The 18,159-nt window shown below is 41.2% G+C and overlaps 3 protein-coding genes across 3 annotated transcripts; all 3 read left to right on the top strand.

Moving 5' to 3' along the window:
- The first annotated feature begins 3,572 nt into the window (after nt 1–3,572).
- Nucleotides 3,573–7,922, top strand: tmem33 (transmembrane protein 33). Its single transcript, XM_028416217.1, has 8 exons — nt 3,573–3,683; nt 4,588–4,667; nt 5,050–5,144; nt 5,235–5,422; nt 5,541–5,608; nt 5,879–6,012; nt 6,705–6,788; nt 6,894–7,922. The coding sequence occupies exons 2-8, from the start codon at nt 4,608–4,610 to the stop codon at nt 7,021–7,023; spliced, it is 759 nt and encodes a 252-aa protein (XP_028272018.1). The 5' UTR covers nt 3,573–3,683; nt 4,588–4,607; the 3' UTR covers nt 7,024–7,922.
- A 143-nt stretch (nt 7,923–8,065) lies between these two features.
- Nucleotides 8,066–12,855, top strand: bbs7 (Bardet-Biedl syndrome 7). The gene is made up of 19 exons (XM_028416214.1): nt 8,066–8,519; nt 8,595–8,660; nt 8,784–8,846; nt 8,941–9,116; nt 9,198–9,384; nt 9,464–9,536; nt 9,628–9,735; nt 9,812–9,942; nt 10,130–10,214; nt 10,350–10,452; nt 10,542–10,734; nt 10,835–10,909; nt 10,982–11,050; nt 11,176–11,315; nt 11,433–11,597; nt 11,720–11,829; nt 11,908–12,011; nt 12,179–12,302; nt 12,384–12,855. The coding sequence occupies exons 1-19, from the start codon at nt 8,484–8,486 to the stop codon at nt 12,515–12,517; spliced, it is 2,142 nt and encodes a 713-aa protein (XP_028272015.1). The 5' UTR covers nt 8,066–8,483; the 3' UTR covers nt 12,518–12,855.
- A 763-nt stretch (nt 12,856–13,618) lies between these two features.
- ccna2 (cyclin A2) lies at nt 13,619–16,900 on the top strand. The gene is made up of 8 exons (XM_028416216.1): nt 13,619–14,250; nt 14,789–15,050; nt 15,133–15,239; nt 15,321–15,544; nt 15,625–15,829; nt 15,919–16,032; nt 16,108–16,241; nt 16,322–16,900. The coding sequence occupies exons 1-8, from the start codon at nt 14,035–14,037 to the stop codon at nt 16,371–16,373; spliced, it is 1,314 nt and encodes a 437-aa protein (XP_028272017.1). The 5' UTR covers nt 13,619–14,034; the 3' UTR covers nt 16,374–16,900.
- The last annotated feature ends 1,259 nt before the right edge of the window (nt 16,901–18,159 follow it).

Raw genomic sequence — 18,159 nt, 5'->3', positions numbered from 1 at the left:
GCGACCATGTATGTGACATTAATAAATCAACACGTGCATGAAGGTGCATTAAAGTCACAATACAACACACCACGTGTCCTCAGAAAGGAGCGTTCTAAACCAACGTACCGGTGAGTTTACAGAGAATAAACTGTATAGATTTAATAAAGGTGTTTATATTCACGGAGTGAAGAGGAGGAGATCAGACAGGTGTTAAACAGCAGCCGCCATGATGGACCAGAAGCAAAACTTCTGCAAAATAAATAAGTAAATGGGCAACCAAACTAATAAATAAAAACACAGACCACCTCCGATAAAAGTAAATAAATAAAAAGCTGAATTTGATGTTGCAGGTTCTAAGATAAGATAAGATAAGATAAAACTTTATTAATCCCGAAGGAAATTCTTTTTAGGGGAAATGAACAAAAACACAGCAATAATTAACAGCAAATATCAGAATATTTTGAGACTAATCCTCATTTTTAGATCAATATTAAAATGTTTTTAAATCTGTTGGTAATATAGAGCATCACATGCTGCTGCTGATGAGGAGTGAAATGATTATTTCAGCTGTCTGCAAAGAAGAAAACAAACAAATAATCTAAAGTTTTATTGGTGATAAAAGTAAAAGCTTCGTTTTTTTGTATTTTCCCCAGAAAAGTTTAATTTATTTATTTTATGGAACGAACGTGCGTAAAGAGCCACAATCATTCATCATGGAACGGGCTTGTGAAGCATCAAAGAGCAGCATTGATAATGTTTTGTTTCTTTAACCAGTCTGAGGGAAACGCAGCGTGTCCTTCTTTCCTCTCTACATCAAACCGACTCTTTCTTCCCGTCCTCTTCCTCGCTTGTCCCGATTTTCATCCCCTTCCACGCCCTGTTTGTTTTGGCCGAATAGATGCAGAGACCGAGATGAAGCCATTACAAGCGGATTCCTTTCACACTTTATACTCGACGGTTTACTTGTCTTAGAGTCTTTTCACTCTGCTCTGTCACTCACTCTTCTTTCTCTCTTTATTTTTTTCTTCCTGAAAAGTGTTGATGAAGAAGCTTTGAAGGGAAAGATGAAAGGGAAAGGCTGCCTGACACCTTTCTGCTGACGCAAAGAATGTAAGAACACAGATAAAAAACAACTGGTTCAGAATAATGATGATATAATATAAATGATACGACACATTAAGTCATTATTTAAAATATTATAATAATAAAATATACATATATGTGAGGTTAATTTGTTTTTAAAGTGATGTGTTGTCATTTTAAGTTGTTTTAGGTGAGTTTGATCCATGCGGGAAAAGAAAATCTAACCACTTTTTTAATTAATTAATTTTAATCTTTGTCAGAGGATTGATTCTTAAATGAAAATGATCAATATCTTAAATTTGAAAATAAAAAAAATATTTTAAGAAAATAGTTTTAAGACATTTTGAAAAGCTGTTGCTGCATCAGTTTTTCGTGCTCATCACTTTTTAAAAACAGTTATTTTAATATTATTATAACATGATATTTAGAGTTTAGCATTTCTATGATATATTTCTCTGATCACTGCATCACAGTGTCTCACGGTTCTTCCTCAGGAGCGCCGCCAAATTAAAAGTCAGTCAGACAACATTGTCTCATTTAAATTCCCACCCGGAGCTCTCTGGTGACCGCTGATGATGGACCGAGAGGAGCTGACGCTTAAAAAAAAAACATCATCTCTCTGCATATGCGCCAAAACCATCAGAGCAGAAAACAACAATAAGAGCAGCAGGCAGCAAAATCATGACTTAAACAGAGAAAACGCATGCAGGGCAGCGCAGCCTTACTTACTCTGTGCGCTGAGCCGAGTCTCCGCAGTTTAATTACGAGCCCTAATTTCCAAATCGCAGATAGTGTCAGAAAATCTGCGACTATTTCTCAGAGATTCCCTTTAACAAGTGGAAACTTTGTGTCCTGCTGCAGCATTTTATACATGATGAGCCGTCAGTAATGGGATTATTAAACAAAAACGTTTCAGGCGCTGGCGTTAACCTTTTTTAATGCCTAATTAGGTTTTGCAAAGAAATAATTAGATTCTACAGTGCTTACACTGCCTATATTTTCAAATGGCATCTGCAGCAAACACATCATCCGGCGACACTCTGTGCCGATAATCTGCGGATATATGCGCTACAGCGGCAGTCAGATGTAAGATTTTAAAACATGTTGGGACCAAATAAGGTGCACTTAAAGCTAAAATAATTATCCTGCTCCGGCTGTAGGACAACCTGCAGCAGCCAAATGGTCTGGTCGAGTGTGCCCCCTTGTGGCAAACCGATATAAGGACAATGCAGTGATGCACGTTTTCTATATATCTGTTACCATTGATGCACAACTATAACAATAGAAGGCCTGAGATCATTTTATCCAATCAGCAAAGTTTTGGAGCAGGCGTTGTCCCGCGCAGGCGCAGTCTGCATTCATTTTTAATCTTTTTTTTTATTGTTTTGTTTTGTTTTCGTGTCTTTGGATGTGATGTGAGTTTATTAACCAGCTCTAATTCCAATGTACTTTTAGACATTGTTAAATTTCAGCTTCATTGATTCAGACCTCCAGGGCTGAAATGATTTCAGAAGTTCTGTTTATAAAGAAATTTATTTAAAAGTTGTTCCAAAAAAAAATATTAAATTGTCAAAAAAAAAACACCTTCTACCCTCCTGCACACCTTAATTATAAATTATAACATTTATAATTTATTCATTTCAATGATAAGCGATTTGCTGTGTAACTGTTACACTGTACCTGTAATTCAAAATAAAGCAAATGGCTCATCAAAGGGCATCAAAGGGGTCAGTGTGGAGGTGGTGGAGGAGTACAAATACCTGGGAATGCACTTGGACCACAAACTGGACTGGAGTAAGAACGTGGACACTGTTCACAGAAAGGGCCAGAGTCGCCTCTACTTTCTGAGGCAGCTGAGGTCCTTCAACACCTGCAGGACGATGATGAGGATGTTCTATGAGTCTGTGGTGGCCAGTGCCATCATGTATGCTGTTGTCTGCTGTGGCAGCAGTCTGAGGGTGAGGGACATAAACAGACTCAACAGACTCAACAGAAAGGCGGCCATGTTGTGGGAGAGGACCTGGACTCTCTGACAGAGGTGTGACAGAGGAGGATGTTGGCCAAAATAAAGACCATACTGGACTGTCCCTCTCACCCACTCCACACTGTGCTGACCAGCTACAGGAGCTCGTTCAGCAACAGACTCCGACTCCCACGATGCACCACTGAGAGACACAGGAAGTCATTCCTGCCTGTCTCAATCAAACTACTGAACTCTGAACAGTCACAGTCACAGTATTGTTCTTTAGATACAACTCAGGGATTTAAATGCTGTCTAGGTATTTAGATATTTATTATATATTTCTATTTCATATTTCAATCATCTTTTCTTCTATGTGTCTGTAACAAACAAGAATTTCCCCTCGGGGATAAATAAAGTAATTTCTGATTCTGATTCTGATTCTGATTCTGACATCATCAGGTCAGACATGTGTTGCATTTCATATTTTGTCCACTAGAGGGAGGTGCAGCCCACGGGATGTATCAGGAAATATCACGATATCTTATTCACTTCCTGTCTCGGTTCAGAAGGTCAGCTGATCATTTACTACAGCAGTGACCCGCCGCTGCCTGCTTGGTCACTTCACGCCACGGATCAGTTCGACGCTGTAGCGGAGGTAAGCTTCGCGGGGTATTACTGTCACAGATAATACCAACCAGGTGAATTTAAGAGGTCTTTAAGCAGCGTGGACAGCGAACCTCCGTCAGCCATAGTAACACGAGAGGATGAGCTAAGGAAAGGCTAGGAAGCTAAAGTTAGCTGAAGCGGTAGCTAGCATGCTAGTAACGATGGTAACAGAATATTCTAGACGCACCTGCTGTTAACATTAGCCGCTCTTACGTTAGGATTAATAAAATATACACAACAGTTCTCTCTGGTCGCAGACACTGGTCTCAGATTTTACCCATAGGAATTGACTATTTGTTAAACTAGGAATAAGCTAATAATTACTTAAACAAGCATGCTAAATGACAGCATGCTAATGAAGCTAGTCGCTTCATAGCTTCCACTTGACAGAGAAAATGGGGAACAGAATGAATATAAATTGTAAAAATTACTAATCATTGTTGGCCTTCCTCTTGCAGTTTCAATAGTTTATCAATTTATTCTGTAGAAGCCATCCTTGTCCTTATTTTAAGCTGGATTACAGTTAGCACTGATGGTCATATCCAGCATCCAGTTGATGGTTAAATACAAACTTTCTGCGATCACAGGAAATGCCAGACTCTGCTGACAGATATTACAATTTGTTTATGTCAAGTGTGTTGGTGTTTATGATCGACAGTTCATCATACAACAACAGTAGCACTTGACTTGTCATCTCTAGGAATTGATTAAGTTTCATAAATGGCAACATCAGTTAGAACACTGTTCAAAACAATATTTTTATTATTATTATTATGATCCTGTAACTCATATTTAAGAATGGTCCATAACAACGAGTTTAGTGTATCTAACAGGTGACTTGATGGTCTAATTTCCCAGGGTTGCCTCATCTTGTGACGTTTTTCCCCTAACAGATTAACACACACTCCCAAAGATGGCTGACCAACAAAACCAACAAAACCAACAAAGCCCTCCTCCCCAGCTGGGGCCCGTGGTAAGGAGGGGCTTTAACCCTGTGTTTGTTTTTTGACTATTTAAGGTGCACTCTGCTTAGTTAATACAGAAAGACATGACATTTATTCTTTTCCTTTGCTCCTTGAACTTTGTGTTGAGTTCAGTCTGCTGAGACAGCTGGAGCTTCTTTGATGAGTGGCAGCTGCTTCTTGACTTCTGAAGAACTGCATGAGGACATTAACTGCAAAATTGAATCAAGTTGTTGTTTAGTTTGGCTGGTTTATGCTGGTTTCTGAGATCTTGTGTGAAGGTCTGAGTCTTTCTGTTAACTTTTCAGCAAACCTGAGAAAACATCCTTTATTTATTTTTATGTGTACACATGTTCTTCTTTGTCATCTATGTTCAAAACTTCTCCTTCACAGCAATTCCTAATGAGCAATAAACTGGAAACTGCAATGTGGCTGTCGCGACTTTTCACCGTCTACTGCTCTATAATGTTTATTCTGCCACTACTAGGGTGAGTTGATGCAATAACAATGGACAAAAAGACTTCAGTCTACATAGTTATTTGAATATTTGTCCCTGTGTGTGTGTGTGTGTGTTTTAGGCCCTATGCAGCAGCTAATTTCTATCAGAGAGCCCTGTTAGCGAACGCTCTCACCAGCGCCCTTCGCTTACACCAGAGGCTTCCACGCTTTCAGCTGAGCAGAGCCTTCCTGGCCCAGGCTCTGCAGGAGGACAGCTGCCACTACCTGCTGTACTCACTCATCCTGGTCAACTCCTACCCCATCACAAGTATCCTTTCACCCCCAGATACAATGAAAAGCGCTGTGCTATTTACAGTAAGGTTTAAATATGGAAGAAATGCTGCATGGTTCAGTGTGTGTTGATGATCCTTAACGTTTGTGTCCAGTGAGCATCTTCCCAGTTTTCCTCTTTTCCCTGCTTCATGCAACTACGTACACAAAGAAAGTGCTTGATGTGAGTATGAGTCAACAGCCCCCTGCTGTGGCCTTTAATGCTGTTTATTAAAAATGTATGAAGGCAGTTTGCGGAGTATTGTTTGGCATCCAGGAGGGCCATTATCTAAATAGCTTTTTAATTATTGTACTTAATCAACCAGCTTTCACTGAGAGATGCAAATCCAGGCAAAAAATCTAAGCTCATGATTGCTGATGGAATTTCCTCTACTTTTACTTAATGTTAACATATTTGTCATAGTTTTTTCCTCTTCTTTTTTTTTTTTTACAGTCTATGGGCCCCAGCAGCATGATGTTCATTAGAAACCTGTTGGACAAGCTGACCGCTAATCAACAAAACATCTTGAAGTTTATCGCCTGTAATGAGATCTTCTTGATGCCGGCCACCGTGTTCATGCTCTTCAGGTATGGTCACTACTAAAATTCTGGGAAATTGTCAAGCGGCAACCTTCAGGGCTCAGACTTGAAACCCAAGTGGAAGTGTCAAAACTTGTAATTCACGCCGCAACTGCTGGGGGCTGGCTCCAGAATCGAGTCATTTGCCATAGACTCCCATGTTAAAATGGCCTGGTATCAAATGATAGGTTCCCTTCTAGTGTCAATTTACGGGGGGGAATTTATTTTACAACTCACTCATTTTAATTATATTCTGACTTAAAATTACTCATAATTATGGGCGTTGCCGCTTGAGCGACAGACAGCGTATCACAGCGCGAGTTTCCTGCTTCCACGATCGCCTGCCCCCCTAAACTCCGCTCGTGCTCCCCCTCTTTGTCCATATTTGGAGTTTTGGCAGACGTGACGGTCATCACGTCCCGGAGCCTCCCACCGAGCCTCGAAACGGCTCTTCAGAAACAAACGGGTGACGTCACGGAAGCTCTATCCATAGTTTTTACTGTCAATGGAAATTGTCAGGAAATTCATTAATCGTTTAAACTGTCGTACATCTTGCATGACAAACGGGTGTTCATGGCGAGCTTCCTGGGTTACAGAGAAGCCAGATTGTGTTAACACTGTATCATTGTTTATAATATTCCATTTGTTTGTTGTTGCTGTGTGGAGTCGTACTTACTTATGATGATGTTCTTCATCTACAGTGGCCAGGGAAGCTTGTTGCTGCCGTTCATTTATTACCGATTCCTCACTCTTCGCTACACATCCAGAAGAAACCCATATTGCCGGTAAATTGTTGAATAATACCGTCTTGGGGGGGTGATGTTTGAGCGTTATTTTATGCAGAAAATAAGTAAGTTTTGGTTATTAAACACACCTTCTTTCCTCTCCAGCACCTTGTTCACAGAACTGCGAATTCTTTTGGAGCACTTCATCATGAAGCCTGCCTGTCCCGCCTTCTTCAGGAGGATGTGCCTCAGCAGTATCGCCTTCATCAGCCGCCTGGCCCCCACAGGGGTCTAATTTACACCCCATCGAAAGTCGTTTTCTTTGTTGTTGTTTTTTTTCTAACTATGTAAGATGTGACTTTGATGGGGACAGACATTGCCATCAACGGAAGGAGCTGTTTTTCGACTGTCGGCATTTGCAGTCTGTGCTCCACCTTTTCTGTATATGTGAGTACAGTGGAAGACCAGCCAGTAATGCACTGAAGTCGCATGGTGATGTTTTTTCCCCCCCTCATCTTCATAATATGACCTCATACAAGCAGAGGACACCCCCTCTCACATGTTCACTGAATGGAGCACATCCTCTGTATTGGATGTTATCGTTCTTTCCTGTTTATGTCTTTATTTATTCATGAAAATTATTCATTCTATTATTGAACATTAGCATTCTGAAGTTAGTAACTTAATGGCGGCGTACTTACACATAATTCTTAACACTCTTTCTTTATGTGATGTCTACTTATACTTTGGTTTGCTCTCATTTCTTAAGTGCTAAAATCTATGTTCTGATTTGTTTAAATGCCTAATTTTCAATGTATTCCATCAATGCCATCTACACTCTCGACAACATGCACAATCTGTCATGTAGCTATGTTGTCAAAATGGACGTGAAACTGAGTATCTGCTGTATTTTATACAATATTTTAAGGCACTAGACGTTCTGCTGTAGACTTCATGTTTGAGATGATTTGCACAGTGCACGTCATGCTTTTAAATGCATCTTGACCTTGTTCCTCAGTTTGAATAATGTTTTTTTTTTTGCTTCTTATAACCATGCTATGTGCTTCCTTATGTTTGTTTGCTTAACGCATGCTCGGATTTTGTTGTCTGCCATGTTAAATGTGTTTATATGTCTACAGACAAACCACATTTTTATTAAAGTTAAAGTCTAAATTAAACAAACCTAATATTAAACACATAGACTAATCATTTCTTTTCATCAGCATGAATAAATGCAGAATTTCCACTCGAATGAGCCAACCAATCAGGAGCCAACTTCATTTCCTGTGACTTTCTCTCAGCCAATAGAATCGCAGCTTCTTACAGGCTGCCATGGCAACGACCACTGCGTTTATCTGGCTCCCAAGTGTTACAGAGTTTAATCCTAACTTCAACGATATTATGAAAATGTAACTAAATTTTACAGCATATAAACACAGCGCCGCGCTTCCGGGTGTGTGATGTCGACGAGTAGATTTCGTTAAAGATGATTTTTAAGGAGACAGCTGGCGTGCCAATAAATCGTGTTAGCTAATTAGCGTGCTAGCTAACGTTAGCACGTCGAGCTAATCTCTTCGCTTTTAGATAATCCCAAACTCAACCACAATCATTATCGTCTCGTAATAATAACGTTGTGTTTTTCGAGCTAGCGTTGACTGGCAGCTGGCACGGTGGTGTGAAACTACTGTCGTTGTATGACCGGATAACCGACCTGGAAGATTTGCACTTTAAGTTAAGACACATTAAAGAAAGAAGATGGAGCTCCACCTCAACAGAGTTGATTATATGCAGGTAACGCAGGTTTATTCTGATGTTTGTCGTTGTCTCTCTGTAGTACAGGGTCATTCCTGTTCTGTGTCCTTTCAGGTTGGTGTAACATCCCAGAAAACTATGAGATTGCTCCCAGCACTGGGGAAAAAGGCAACACAGAAGGTATTGCTAATGTCTCAGAGCACAGATCGTGTATTATAAGTAATCTGTTATTGTTATGAATGGTATTAACTGATGTTTTTTTAGCCCTAATCATGCTTGGTGTGTTCTCCTTGTGTTTATTAGGTTGCTATTGCTGATCATGATGGTATATTGACATGTTTTGGGATGAAGAAGGGAGAAGCTGTGGTGAGTTGAGATGCTCTCCTATCATTCTACAGCTATGTTGAATTTGAATGAAAACTTCCACTAACAACTTTGCCTCTCTCTCTTTTTTCCCAAGCCTGTGTTTAAAACACTCCCAGGACAGAAGATTGTACGAATGGACCTTGGAGGCGCTGTAGGAACTCCCCAGGAGAAGATCTTTGTCTGCTCTGGTTCTCAGGTCCGAGGATTCACCAAGAAAGGCAAACAGTTCCTCACCTTTGAAGCCAACCTTACAGAGAGCATCAATGCCATGTAGGAACAACGTCTACTTGTTTTGATTCACACACGTTAATGTTTTGAGCTTTGTGATTTTTAACATATTTTCTTTGCCAGGCATGTCTTGGGTGCTGACCTGTTTGTGTGTGCCAGCTACATCTACAACCACTACTGTGACTGCAAGGATCAAGACTACTACCTCTCTGGAGACAAAATCAATGATGTCATATGTTTGTCCTCAGAAAACCTCACTCGCCTCGTCCCTGTACTAGCATGCCAAGATCGAGTTCTCAGAGTGTTGCAGGTAAACAGAGCTCATATTCATAGCTCGGATTTTGATTCTTCTACATCAAGCAACCAAATAAGATGCATCTTTTCTGTAGGGGTCTGAACTTGCCTATGACATAGAAGTCCCTGGCCCTCCAGCTGTCATGGAGGTGTACAGTAAAGATGGAGGTAATGTAATTTTTCTGTTATGACTACAATAGAACACAAATTAATTATATATGGATCCAGATTTAACATAATGTATTTTTTTTTTCTTCAGGAGAAGAAATCCTCTACGGAACCACAGATGGAAAAATAGGATTGGTCCACATCGGTGAGAACTCGGCTGCAACCAAATGGGAGATTGACAATGATAAAAAGAAAGGAGGTATGTTTATGAGGCAGCACGTTTTAGCCAGCGAAATATAAAATGATATTAGAATAATACCAAACGCTTTCCACAGGAATCCTCTGCATTGACACTTACGATATTATCGGGGATGGAGTGAATGACATCCTGGTGGGCCGCGATGATGGGACAGTTGAGTTGTATGGCTTCGACAGTTCTAATGAACCCACACTGCGATTTGAGCATGTGAGTTTTCACCTAAGCATAATAAAGTCTGGATTATTAACCCCCCGCACTGTCTAATAATTCTATAGAAAGCTTTGCTCTCCTCTTCCTGTATGTGATACCTTATTTTCTTAGCCATACATAGAATCATCATTTCTCTCCATTCACATGCTCATGGCCAACATTTCCTCCTCTTCTCTGGTTACAGGTGTTATCAGAAAGCGTAACCTCCATCCAGGGTGGCTGTGTAGGGAAAGAGTCTTATGATGAGATCTTGACCGCCACCTATACAGGTTAGATAAGTGGAGTTATTTTCACCAGCAGTGTGTCTGCTGTGCCCAGTTTCTTGTAGGAAAATCCCCTGCATGTCATAGTGGAGGAGCAGCAGTAGACTGTGTGATTTGCAACACTGCACTTGCATGTTCCAGGATGGGTGACAGGTTTGACCACAGAGCCCCAGAAGGCTGAGGTCGGCCCCGGGGACGAGGTCAGGATGAGTAAGGAGACACAGTCTAAAGTGGAAGCACTCAGGTATAACCAAGTGTGTGTTTGGTAATAATTTGTAATTAGTTTGACCTTAGGTGCAGTGTTTGATTTGGAAACATTGCTTTACCTTTCAGGGCAGAGCTGGAGCAGCTACAGGTCAAAGTCCTGCAAGGACGTGAGCAATACCAGCAGACCTCCCAGTCGAGCACGGCTGTCTCTGCTGTGCCCATCTTCAGCATCAACGACAAGTTCACTCTGTGCCAGGATGATGCCAGCTACAGCCTCACCCTGGAGGTGCAGACTGCCATTGACAATTTGCTGCTCCAGGTACACCCAGCAGTTAAACCCTGCTGCTTTTAAAGATTTACATCCCACATTTCAGATGTAAACTTGCAAAATATAACTTTGAGTGTCATTGCCTCCACAGAGCGACGTCCCAATAGACCTTCTAGATGTGGATAAGAACTCAGCTGTTGTCAGTTTCAGTGAATGTGACTCAGGGGTGAGCTTTATAAACCGTATAAACCAGCATTCTGCTTCTCCAACAAGCCTGATTGTCTCATTCCGTTTGCAGCAGCCTAATGGGAACTTCCTCCTCGCAACATACAGATGTCAAGCCAATACCACCAGACTTGAGTTGAAGGTAACATCCAACTTTTCTGGTGCTCAGTTTTTATTCGTGCATGGTTAAATAGAAGCTGAAGTTTTGTGTATGTGTCTTTATACAATTCAGAATATTAATCCTACACGTTTAACCTGTTTTCCAAGGTGAGGTCCATTGAGGGTCAGTATGGCACCCTGCAGGCTTATGTTACACCCAGATTGCAACCCAAGACCTGCCAGGTCCGGCAATACCAGATCAAACCTCTGTCCCTCCACCAGCGCACACACAGCATCGACCAAGACAGGTGAAGGCTTCTGGTCAAAATATTCACACAAAGCTTTCGGTTTTAGGGTGTTTTTAGTGAAATATATGTAAGCAGTGATGTTTCTGTTTTAAACTGTCACCTGTATGTCTGTTTCAGGCCTATGAACAGGTTGGGTCTGGTGGGACAGTTCAGTTTTGCAGAGATCCACTCCTGGGTGGTTTTCTGTTTGCCAGAGGTACCTGAGAAAACACCGGCAGGGGAGAGCATCACTTTCTATTTCCACAACACATTCCTTGGCACACAGCTTGAAGCCACCTACTGGTAAATGCGATCACATTACAACGTAAACCAAAGTTCCTGTTCCAACATGCTAAACACTTTACATTCAGTGTATTAGCAATAGTAGAGGATGGTCCAACATGCCCAAAAATGTGTGATTTCAGCAAAGGTGAGGCTCACTTCAGCTCTGACAACATCTCAACTATCTCCATACTGAGTGATGTCCTCTCTAAAGAAGCTACCAAGAAGAAAATCAATCTAAACATCTCGTGTGGTTTGTATATTCCTGACATGTTTTTATGAGTGATGTGGAAGAAGAAAAGCATAAATCATATGTCAAATAATCTTCCAGATATCGGTGATGAGTCTGTAAGCCACACCCTTAAAATGATCCATCCGAAGCTGGAGTACCAGCTGTTGCTGGCACGGAAGGTTCAGCTTATTGAAGCTCTTAAAGTGAGTAAACGTTTCAGAGGAATACGCCAACATCCACCACAATGAAAGAGTACTTGTGCATGAATGTGATCTTGTACCACTGAGTCATCACTGCTGCATATGTGTCTACGTGTCTAACACATTTGTTCCCTAGTTTTTCTCACTCCCACCTTCTCTGTTGGTGACAGGAGCTTCAGGTTCACGAGGGGAATGCTGACTTTCTCATCCCAGAGTATCGCAACATCTTAGATGAATCTGCTGATCTCCTCGAAGAGTACAAGAAGCAGCCAGCGCACCTGGAAAGGCTTTACGGTGTGGTATTTATATAGGAGTCATCATTACTGTATTTCACTTGCTAGCACACATATTAATAGTATGTTTTTTTTTCTGCAGGAATGATCACAGACCTCTTCATCGACAAATTCAAGTTTAAGGGCCAGAATGTAAAAACAAAGGTGCCCTCATTGTTGGCAATACTTGATAATTATGACCTAAATTCACTGTTAGACTTTTTCAATGAGGCATGATGTCAAATAGATCAGGTACTATTTATATACTTGTTTTAGAGGGATTGGGTCTGTGGTTAAACAAAAATCCAGCTATGTGTCAATGTCTTGGTGTTGGTATATATGTGTGTGTGTGTGTGTGTGTGTGTTGCCATTTAGATGTTGTTTGTCCTACAGTGCACAAACATTTCAGACGTCTCTTGATAGAATCTTGTGACCATTACAATCACCAGGATGATGCTAATTCTGTAGTTTTGATTGATGTTTCAGTGACCAAAAACACTGTTTAAATAACAACGAATATATGTTTTTACATTATATTTATTTAAGACTCTGAGATCTTCCTCTGGAAATAAAAATGACACGAGAACCTTTGTAAAATCGATCATTTAAAGGAGTGATGCTATTATATATTTTAAAAATCCTCCCTTTTATATTACAGAGAGGATTATATGACATATGTACACACAGGTCTCATTCATTAAACTATTCCATCTGCAGTAACATGAGATGTAATAGTAAACAGATGTAAAGATCCACTTGTAGATCTTTACATCTGTAGCCTACATTAGCCAACAAGCCTATTTCCTTTCATCCGTTTACCTAAAAGGATTAGATACAAGTGAGAATCTGTATCTAAGCCTTTTAATAATGTGAGCACCTAAAATAATGTTATAGCAACACTACACAGTAAGGTTATTCGCTTTCTATACTGATTGTATTATAGTAGTTATTATATTAGTAATATTCAGTCAAATTCCATGTAAGTGGACAATATAATATTCATATTAACGGTTTTTACTGCCCCAAAATCGAGTTTTGCTACTTCCATTTTTCGTACTCGGCGAAAAAACCAGTCATGAACTTTAAATGTGTCGTTCTGTCAACAATGTTGAGTTTAAATCATATATTGCGAACAGTTATCCCGTTAGTAAAGCGCAGGCGGCAGGTTGTTGTCACTGATATATGTACGTTACGTACTGGCGTAGTTTTACGTTCAAATTCTGTCAAACCGGTTTTGAATTTGTAATTAGAGGAAAATTGTGCTCCTTCGGCACCCGTAGCTGTCATACGTCACTGCCTGCGCAGACTGCGATTGGTCTGTTTCAATCCTCGCGGGCTACTTGAACTGAGAGAAAGGCAACACACAGCGCTGCATGTTTCTGTGTAAATGGACCGTGGCTAGCTACCTTGCTCGCAGGTTGGTTGTAGTTTCAGGACTCAAGATTATGGCGATTTAAAGTGTTTTTTCTTTTACTGTAGCAGATTTTGTACCGCCATCTTTGCACGTTGCGTTAACTGCTTCGTTGTTCAAAATTTCGTTGCTACCTCAACAGTTTAGTTTTGATTTTGTTAACTTTCCTCTGCAAGGTAGCAGCTTATGTTCGAATCGATATAACTAGCTATACGTGATCTTTTGCATCAAACACCCACTCGTGAACAGCTTTTGTTCCACGAGGAGTCGCGCATAGCTGTTTGTAGGATATTTGAAAGCAAGCGGGCACAAGTAAGAGTTTTTTGTTTGAGGGGGGAAAAACATGTCAGGAGCTAACAGAGGACAGACAAGCGCGGTTAGCGAGCAACACAACCAAGAAAACATGCTGTCGAGGCTCAGAGGCTCACTCAAACACCGAGCTGGTGTCAACGAAAACCAAGAGAACCTTCCACCGAAACAAGGCGCCAACAGAACCGTGCTGGGAGCCCTGCAGAACAACCAGCCAAGCAAAGCCCAGAACCAGCGCGGCGCTAAGCAGGTAATGATGCTAAATGCTTTGCCTAGCTGCAGCTAATGTTTGCTAACGAATGTAGCCTTTGTAGGTTTTGGAGGCAACGGCTTTCATTATCTCACTGCACTCTTAACATCACTCGTTTGTGTGCATAAAGTGTCTCTGCTGTCAGTTTTATCATGATTTTTATTGTACAGAGCTTGCCTGTGTATTTAAATGTAGCCATGGCTGCGACAGTTTCCTCGGTTGTCCGCCATTTTAACGTTACCAGTAACATAGTGTTGCATTTTAGCGTTTAACTGGTCATTTACCTAATTTGTAGCTTCATGTATGTACGATTTCTTCCCGCCGTTCAGTATTGATTGTGTAGCATAATATCAGTAATGATGCAAGTTTCTCAACTGGCGTGAGATGAACAATGACCTTATTTTGAACAGAACTGATACTTTTCTTTCCCCATTTTGCTTGGTGTTATTATTCAAACCTTTAGTTTGTGTGTTAAGGTTATTTCTGCCCTTTGAACCCCCTCCATCTGAATGAAATTGTCCCCTGTTTCTGCTTCTAGGAGTCCTCACAGTCCCTGTCCTGTAAAAGTGAAGATTATGACAGAGGTTGCTATGAGAAGCCCTCTGTCAAGCAGGCTGCCTTCCAGATTCATGTGGATGAGCCAGATGGACCCTGCACCAAGAAGTCACAGCAGGTGGTCGAGCCTGTCAAAGCGAAGCCCACGGTTGAAGAGTCTCCGCTGGTGATCAGCAATGCTGTGGCACGGCTCCGTCAGCCACTGGCTACTATTGATATGCCATCAGCAATGGACGTCAGCTTCGGTAGGTCTCGGTTGCACTGTTAATAAAATGGAATCCAAGACTGTCTGCATGTGCACTAAATGCAAAGTCTTTCTCTGTTCAGATTCTCCTATGGACATGTCTGTAGTTGAGCGAGGGGAGAAGGTTATCGACGTAAATGAGGTCCCAGAATACGCAGAAGAAATCCATGCATACCTGAGGGAACTGGAGGTGAGGCCTGTTCTCTTAAGCTGCCACAGTAACCATGTTTGTCCTGACTTGTCTTCACATGGGTGTGTTCTTGTCCCACAGGTGAAAACCAGGCCTAAAGCAGGTTACATGAGGAAGCAGCCAGACATCACAAACAGCATGAGGGCCATCCTGGTGGATTGGCTGGTTGAGGTTGGAGAGGAGTACAAGCTCCAGAATGAAACGCTCTATCTGGCGGTCAACTATATCGACCGCTTCCTCTCTTCAATGTCCGTCCTGAGGGGGAAGCTTCAGCTGGTTGGCACCGCTGCTATGCTGCTAGCTTCGTATGTATCTGTTTTTTTATGCTGTACTTTTAAAGCTGTAAGATCTGGAGTTGTCCATTCACAATATTTATTTACTGCAGGAAATTTGAGGAGATCTACCCCCCAGAGGTGGCAGAGTTTGTCTACATCACAGACGACACTTACACCAAGAAGCAAGTGTTGAGGATGGAGCATATGGTGCTCAAAGTGCTCTCCTTTGATCTAGCATCTCCAACAATCTACCAGTTTCTCACTCAGTACTTCCTCAACCACTCTGTTAGCAAACAAGTGGAAAACCTGGCAATGGTAAGTGAGGATGCATACAAAGCATTTTACACATGTTAATTTTTAACAAGGCTCAGAATAACACAGGTTTGTTTCCTTCCCACCCTCAGTACCTCGGGGAGCTCAGTCTGATTGACTCTGATCCCTTCCTGAAATATCTGCCGTCACAAACGGCGGCAGCAGCGTACATCCTGGCCAGCAACACACTGACTGGTGGCTCATGGGTAAGTTCTTGGTGGAACAGTCAAAAGGCTCATATGCTCCAACATGTACGCTAACTTCAGCTGTCTGCTCTTTAGCCCAAGTCTTTAGTTGAGATGACCGGCTATTCCCTGGAAGACCTTCTGCCCTGTGTCGAGGATCTTCACAAGATGTTTGTCAGTTCTTCTCAGCATCCACAGAAGTCTGTCCGAGAGAAGTACAAGGCTTCCAAGTAAGTCGGCTGCTAGTAAACTTAAAGCTTCCAACTTAACGCTGGTGTGACTTGTGTTAACCTGTCCTAAACCTTCACAGGTACCTTGAAGTTTCCAGCATTGACGCACCGTCTAAGCTGCTGCTGAACTGATCCTGTTTCCCCCTTGTCCATGTGGGGTCGTACCCCTGCCTTGTCTGTCTGTATTTTTTTATATTTTTTTTTTAACGATGTGTGCCACAATTTTAAAATAACGTGCTCTGCTCTTCTAGGAGTAGTGCTAAATGTTTAGATGTTAAATATTTTTATATTATTCCAGATTTCATGCCGGACACTACTGCAGTTGTTGGCTAATCAAGTAGTTTTAATGGCTTGGTTTTATTCAGACAAATGTCGGGTCTTATCCCAAACTGTTAAACACGCTGCTTGGATTTACGGCGTCTTAAGACGCGCTTCTCAATAAGAAAATACTGGCAGTTTCTTTTTGTTTTTACAACAGTTTTTGCTGTTTCCACTTTTTTCCAGAGGTGTAACACTGAAGGTTTTTAGCCTCATGGGAAATGGATTAAAGCACATTTGTCTGTCCTGGAGTCAGCTGTCTCATTACATTGAACTGCTTGTTGGAGACACCTAATGCACTGTAAAATATGGCTCTTGTAAATAAAATCATTTAAAGTCAATCAATTGCTACATTTTTAATAACCACATTAGACTCAAGGGGGCAGCAGTGGACAAACTAAGTCCTGCAGAAGGGATGTAACACTAATGGCTTATGTGCTTTTTTTTTTTTTTTTAAAGGTCTGAAACCTTACAAAAAGCCCTGATTAGCTCATAGCAGGTTTATACCAGACTCCTTCACATTTTAAAAGACAAGTCTGCTTGCCTAAAAATGTTAATCCCTATACATTGAACCATCTGATCTTCATTAAGTCTCCTAGCTATAACACTGAAGATGCCTACTGCAGAATTGTTGGGCTACTTGATAATTTTTTGGAATGGATCACACAATACTCACTGTCATTGTAAGGGTGCTGTTTCTGCTGTTTTTAGATCACATTCTGCCTTTGGTATGAGACATTCTATTGAAAACCCACATCTCTTATTCAAAGAACTGACATTCACAATTGTGGAGCTGTCACTGACTGCCTGACTCCATCAGTTTTACATTTTAAGATTCACTTTATTAATCCCCATGGGGAAATTAAGTTGGTGCAGCATTTTAAAGAATAAATACAATAAACACAAGCAAGTCTTATATATACACAGAGAAAACACAAGAATATGTACATACACACAAGTAAAAGTCAGAGGAAAATAAGATGTAAATACAAACACGGATTAGTGGGAGTGGATAAAACAGTGAGACATGAGCAGACGGAGACTTGTGTGAATGAATCCTGGCAGTAGCAGTTTAATTTGCCTCTAATCCAACAACAATAGGGAAATGCGTGCATGACAAAAGGTTATCAATTAAACAACAGATTGCTGATTGATGTTTTCCACCTTCCATTTATCAGTGACTTGATTTCCTGTCAAAGTGAACTACAGGCAGCCAATGGCGTTGAAGGCACCTCGCTCTCTCTCATGATAAATTTGGAGGCTGGCTTTGTGCAAAGAGCCTGACAGGAGAGGGGAAGCGCAGCTGCAGAAAGATTTTCAGCATTTCATTTCAGGAGAATCGACAGTCGGAGACCATGCACGTACTCTCATCAGGGTTTTGTTTTTTTATCAGTGAAGGCGCACACTTGTGACTGACCTGCGGATTAAACCATGGCAACAGATGGGAATTCTATAACATAGCCAAAACAGCTGGATACCTGCTCTAACAATGGCTCCTACCGCTACAGCTCAGCATCTCTTGACCCCCTGAGAAGACCTAAGTGGTTTTTGTTTTTGTTTTTATTTTTTGGAGGTGGAGAGGGCGGGTTGCTGCCTAACT

This window comes from Parambassis ranga, chromosome 10 (assembly GCF_900634625.1).
Source record: "Parambassis ranga chromosome 10, fParRan2.1, whole genome shotgun sequence".
In the NCBI taxonomy this organism is placed as follows: domain Eukaryota; kingdom Metazoa; phylum Chordata; class Actinopteri; family Ambassidae; genus Parambassis; species Parambassis ranga.
Note: the sequence above shows the minus strand (reverse complement) of the source record. Positions and strands in the feature narration are given on the sequence as shown.

Bases quoted from the DNA above. Each gene is read 5' to 3' on its own strand.
- bbs7 (XM_028416214.1), top strand. From the start codon at position 8,484: ATGGAGCTCCACCTCAACAGAGTTGATTATATGCAG. The intron at 10,215-10,349 runs GTTAGATAAGTG...TGCATGTTCCAG, and splicing joins CTTGACCGCCACCTATACAG to GATGGGTGACAGGTTTGACC. The intron at 11,051-11,175 runs GTAACATCCAAC...CTGTTTTCCAAG, and splicing joins CCACCAGACTTGAGTTGAAG to GTGAGGTCCATTGAGGGTCA.
- tmem33 (XM_028416217.1), top strand. From the start codon at position 4,608: ATGGCTGACCAACAAAACCAACAAAACCAACAAAGCCCTCCTCCCCAG. The intron at 5,423-5,540 runs GTATCCTTTCAC...GTTTGTGTCCAG, and splicing joins CAACTCCTACCCCATCACAA to TGAGCATCTTCCCAGTTTTC. The intron at 5,609-5,878 runs GTGAGTATGAGT...TTTTTTTTACAG, and splicing joins ACACAAAGAAAGTGCTTGAT to TCTATGGGCCCCAGCAGCAT.
- ccna2 (XM_028416216.1), top strand. From the start codon at position 14,035: ATGTCAGGAGCTAACAGAGGACAGACAAGCGCGGTTAGCGAGCAACAC. The intron at 15,051-15,132 runs GTAGGTCTCGGT...TTCTCTGTTCAG, and splicing joins AGCAATGGACGTCAGCTTCG to ATTCTCCTATGGACATGTCT. The intron at 15,830-15,918 runs GTAAGTGAGGAT...TCCCACCCTCAG, and splicing joins AAGTGGAAAACCTGGCAATG to TACCTCGGGGAGCTCAGTCT.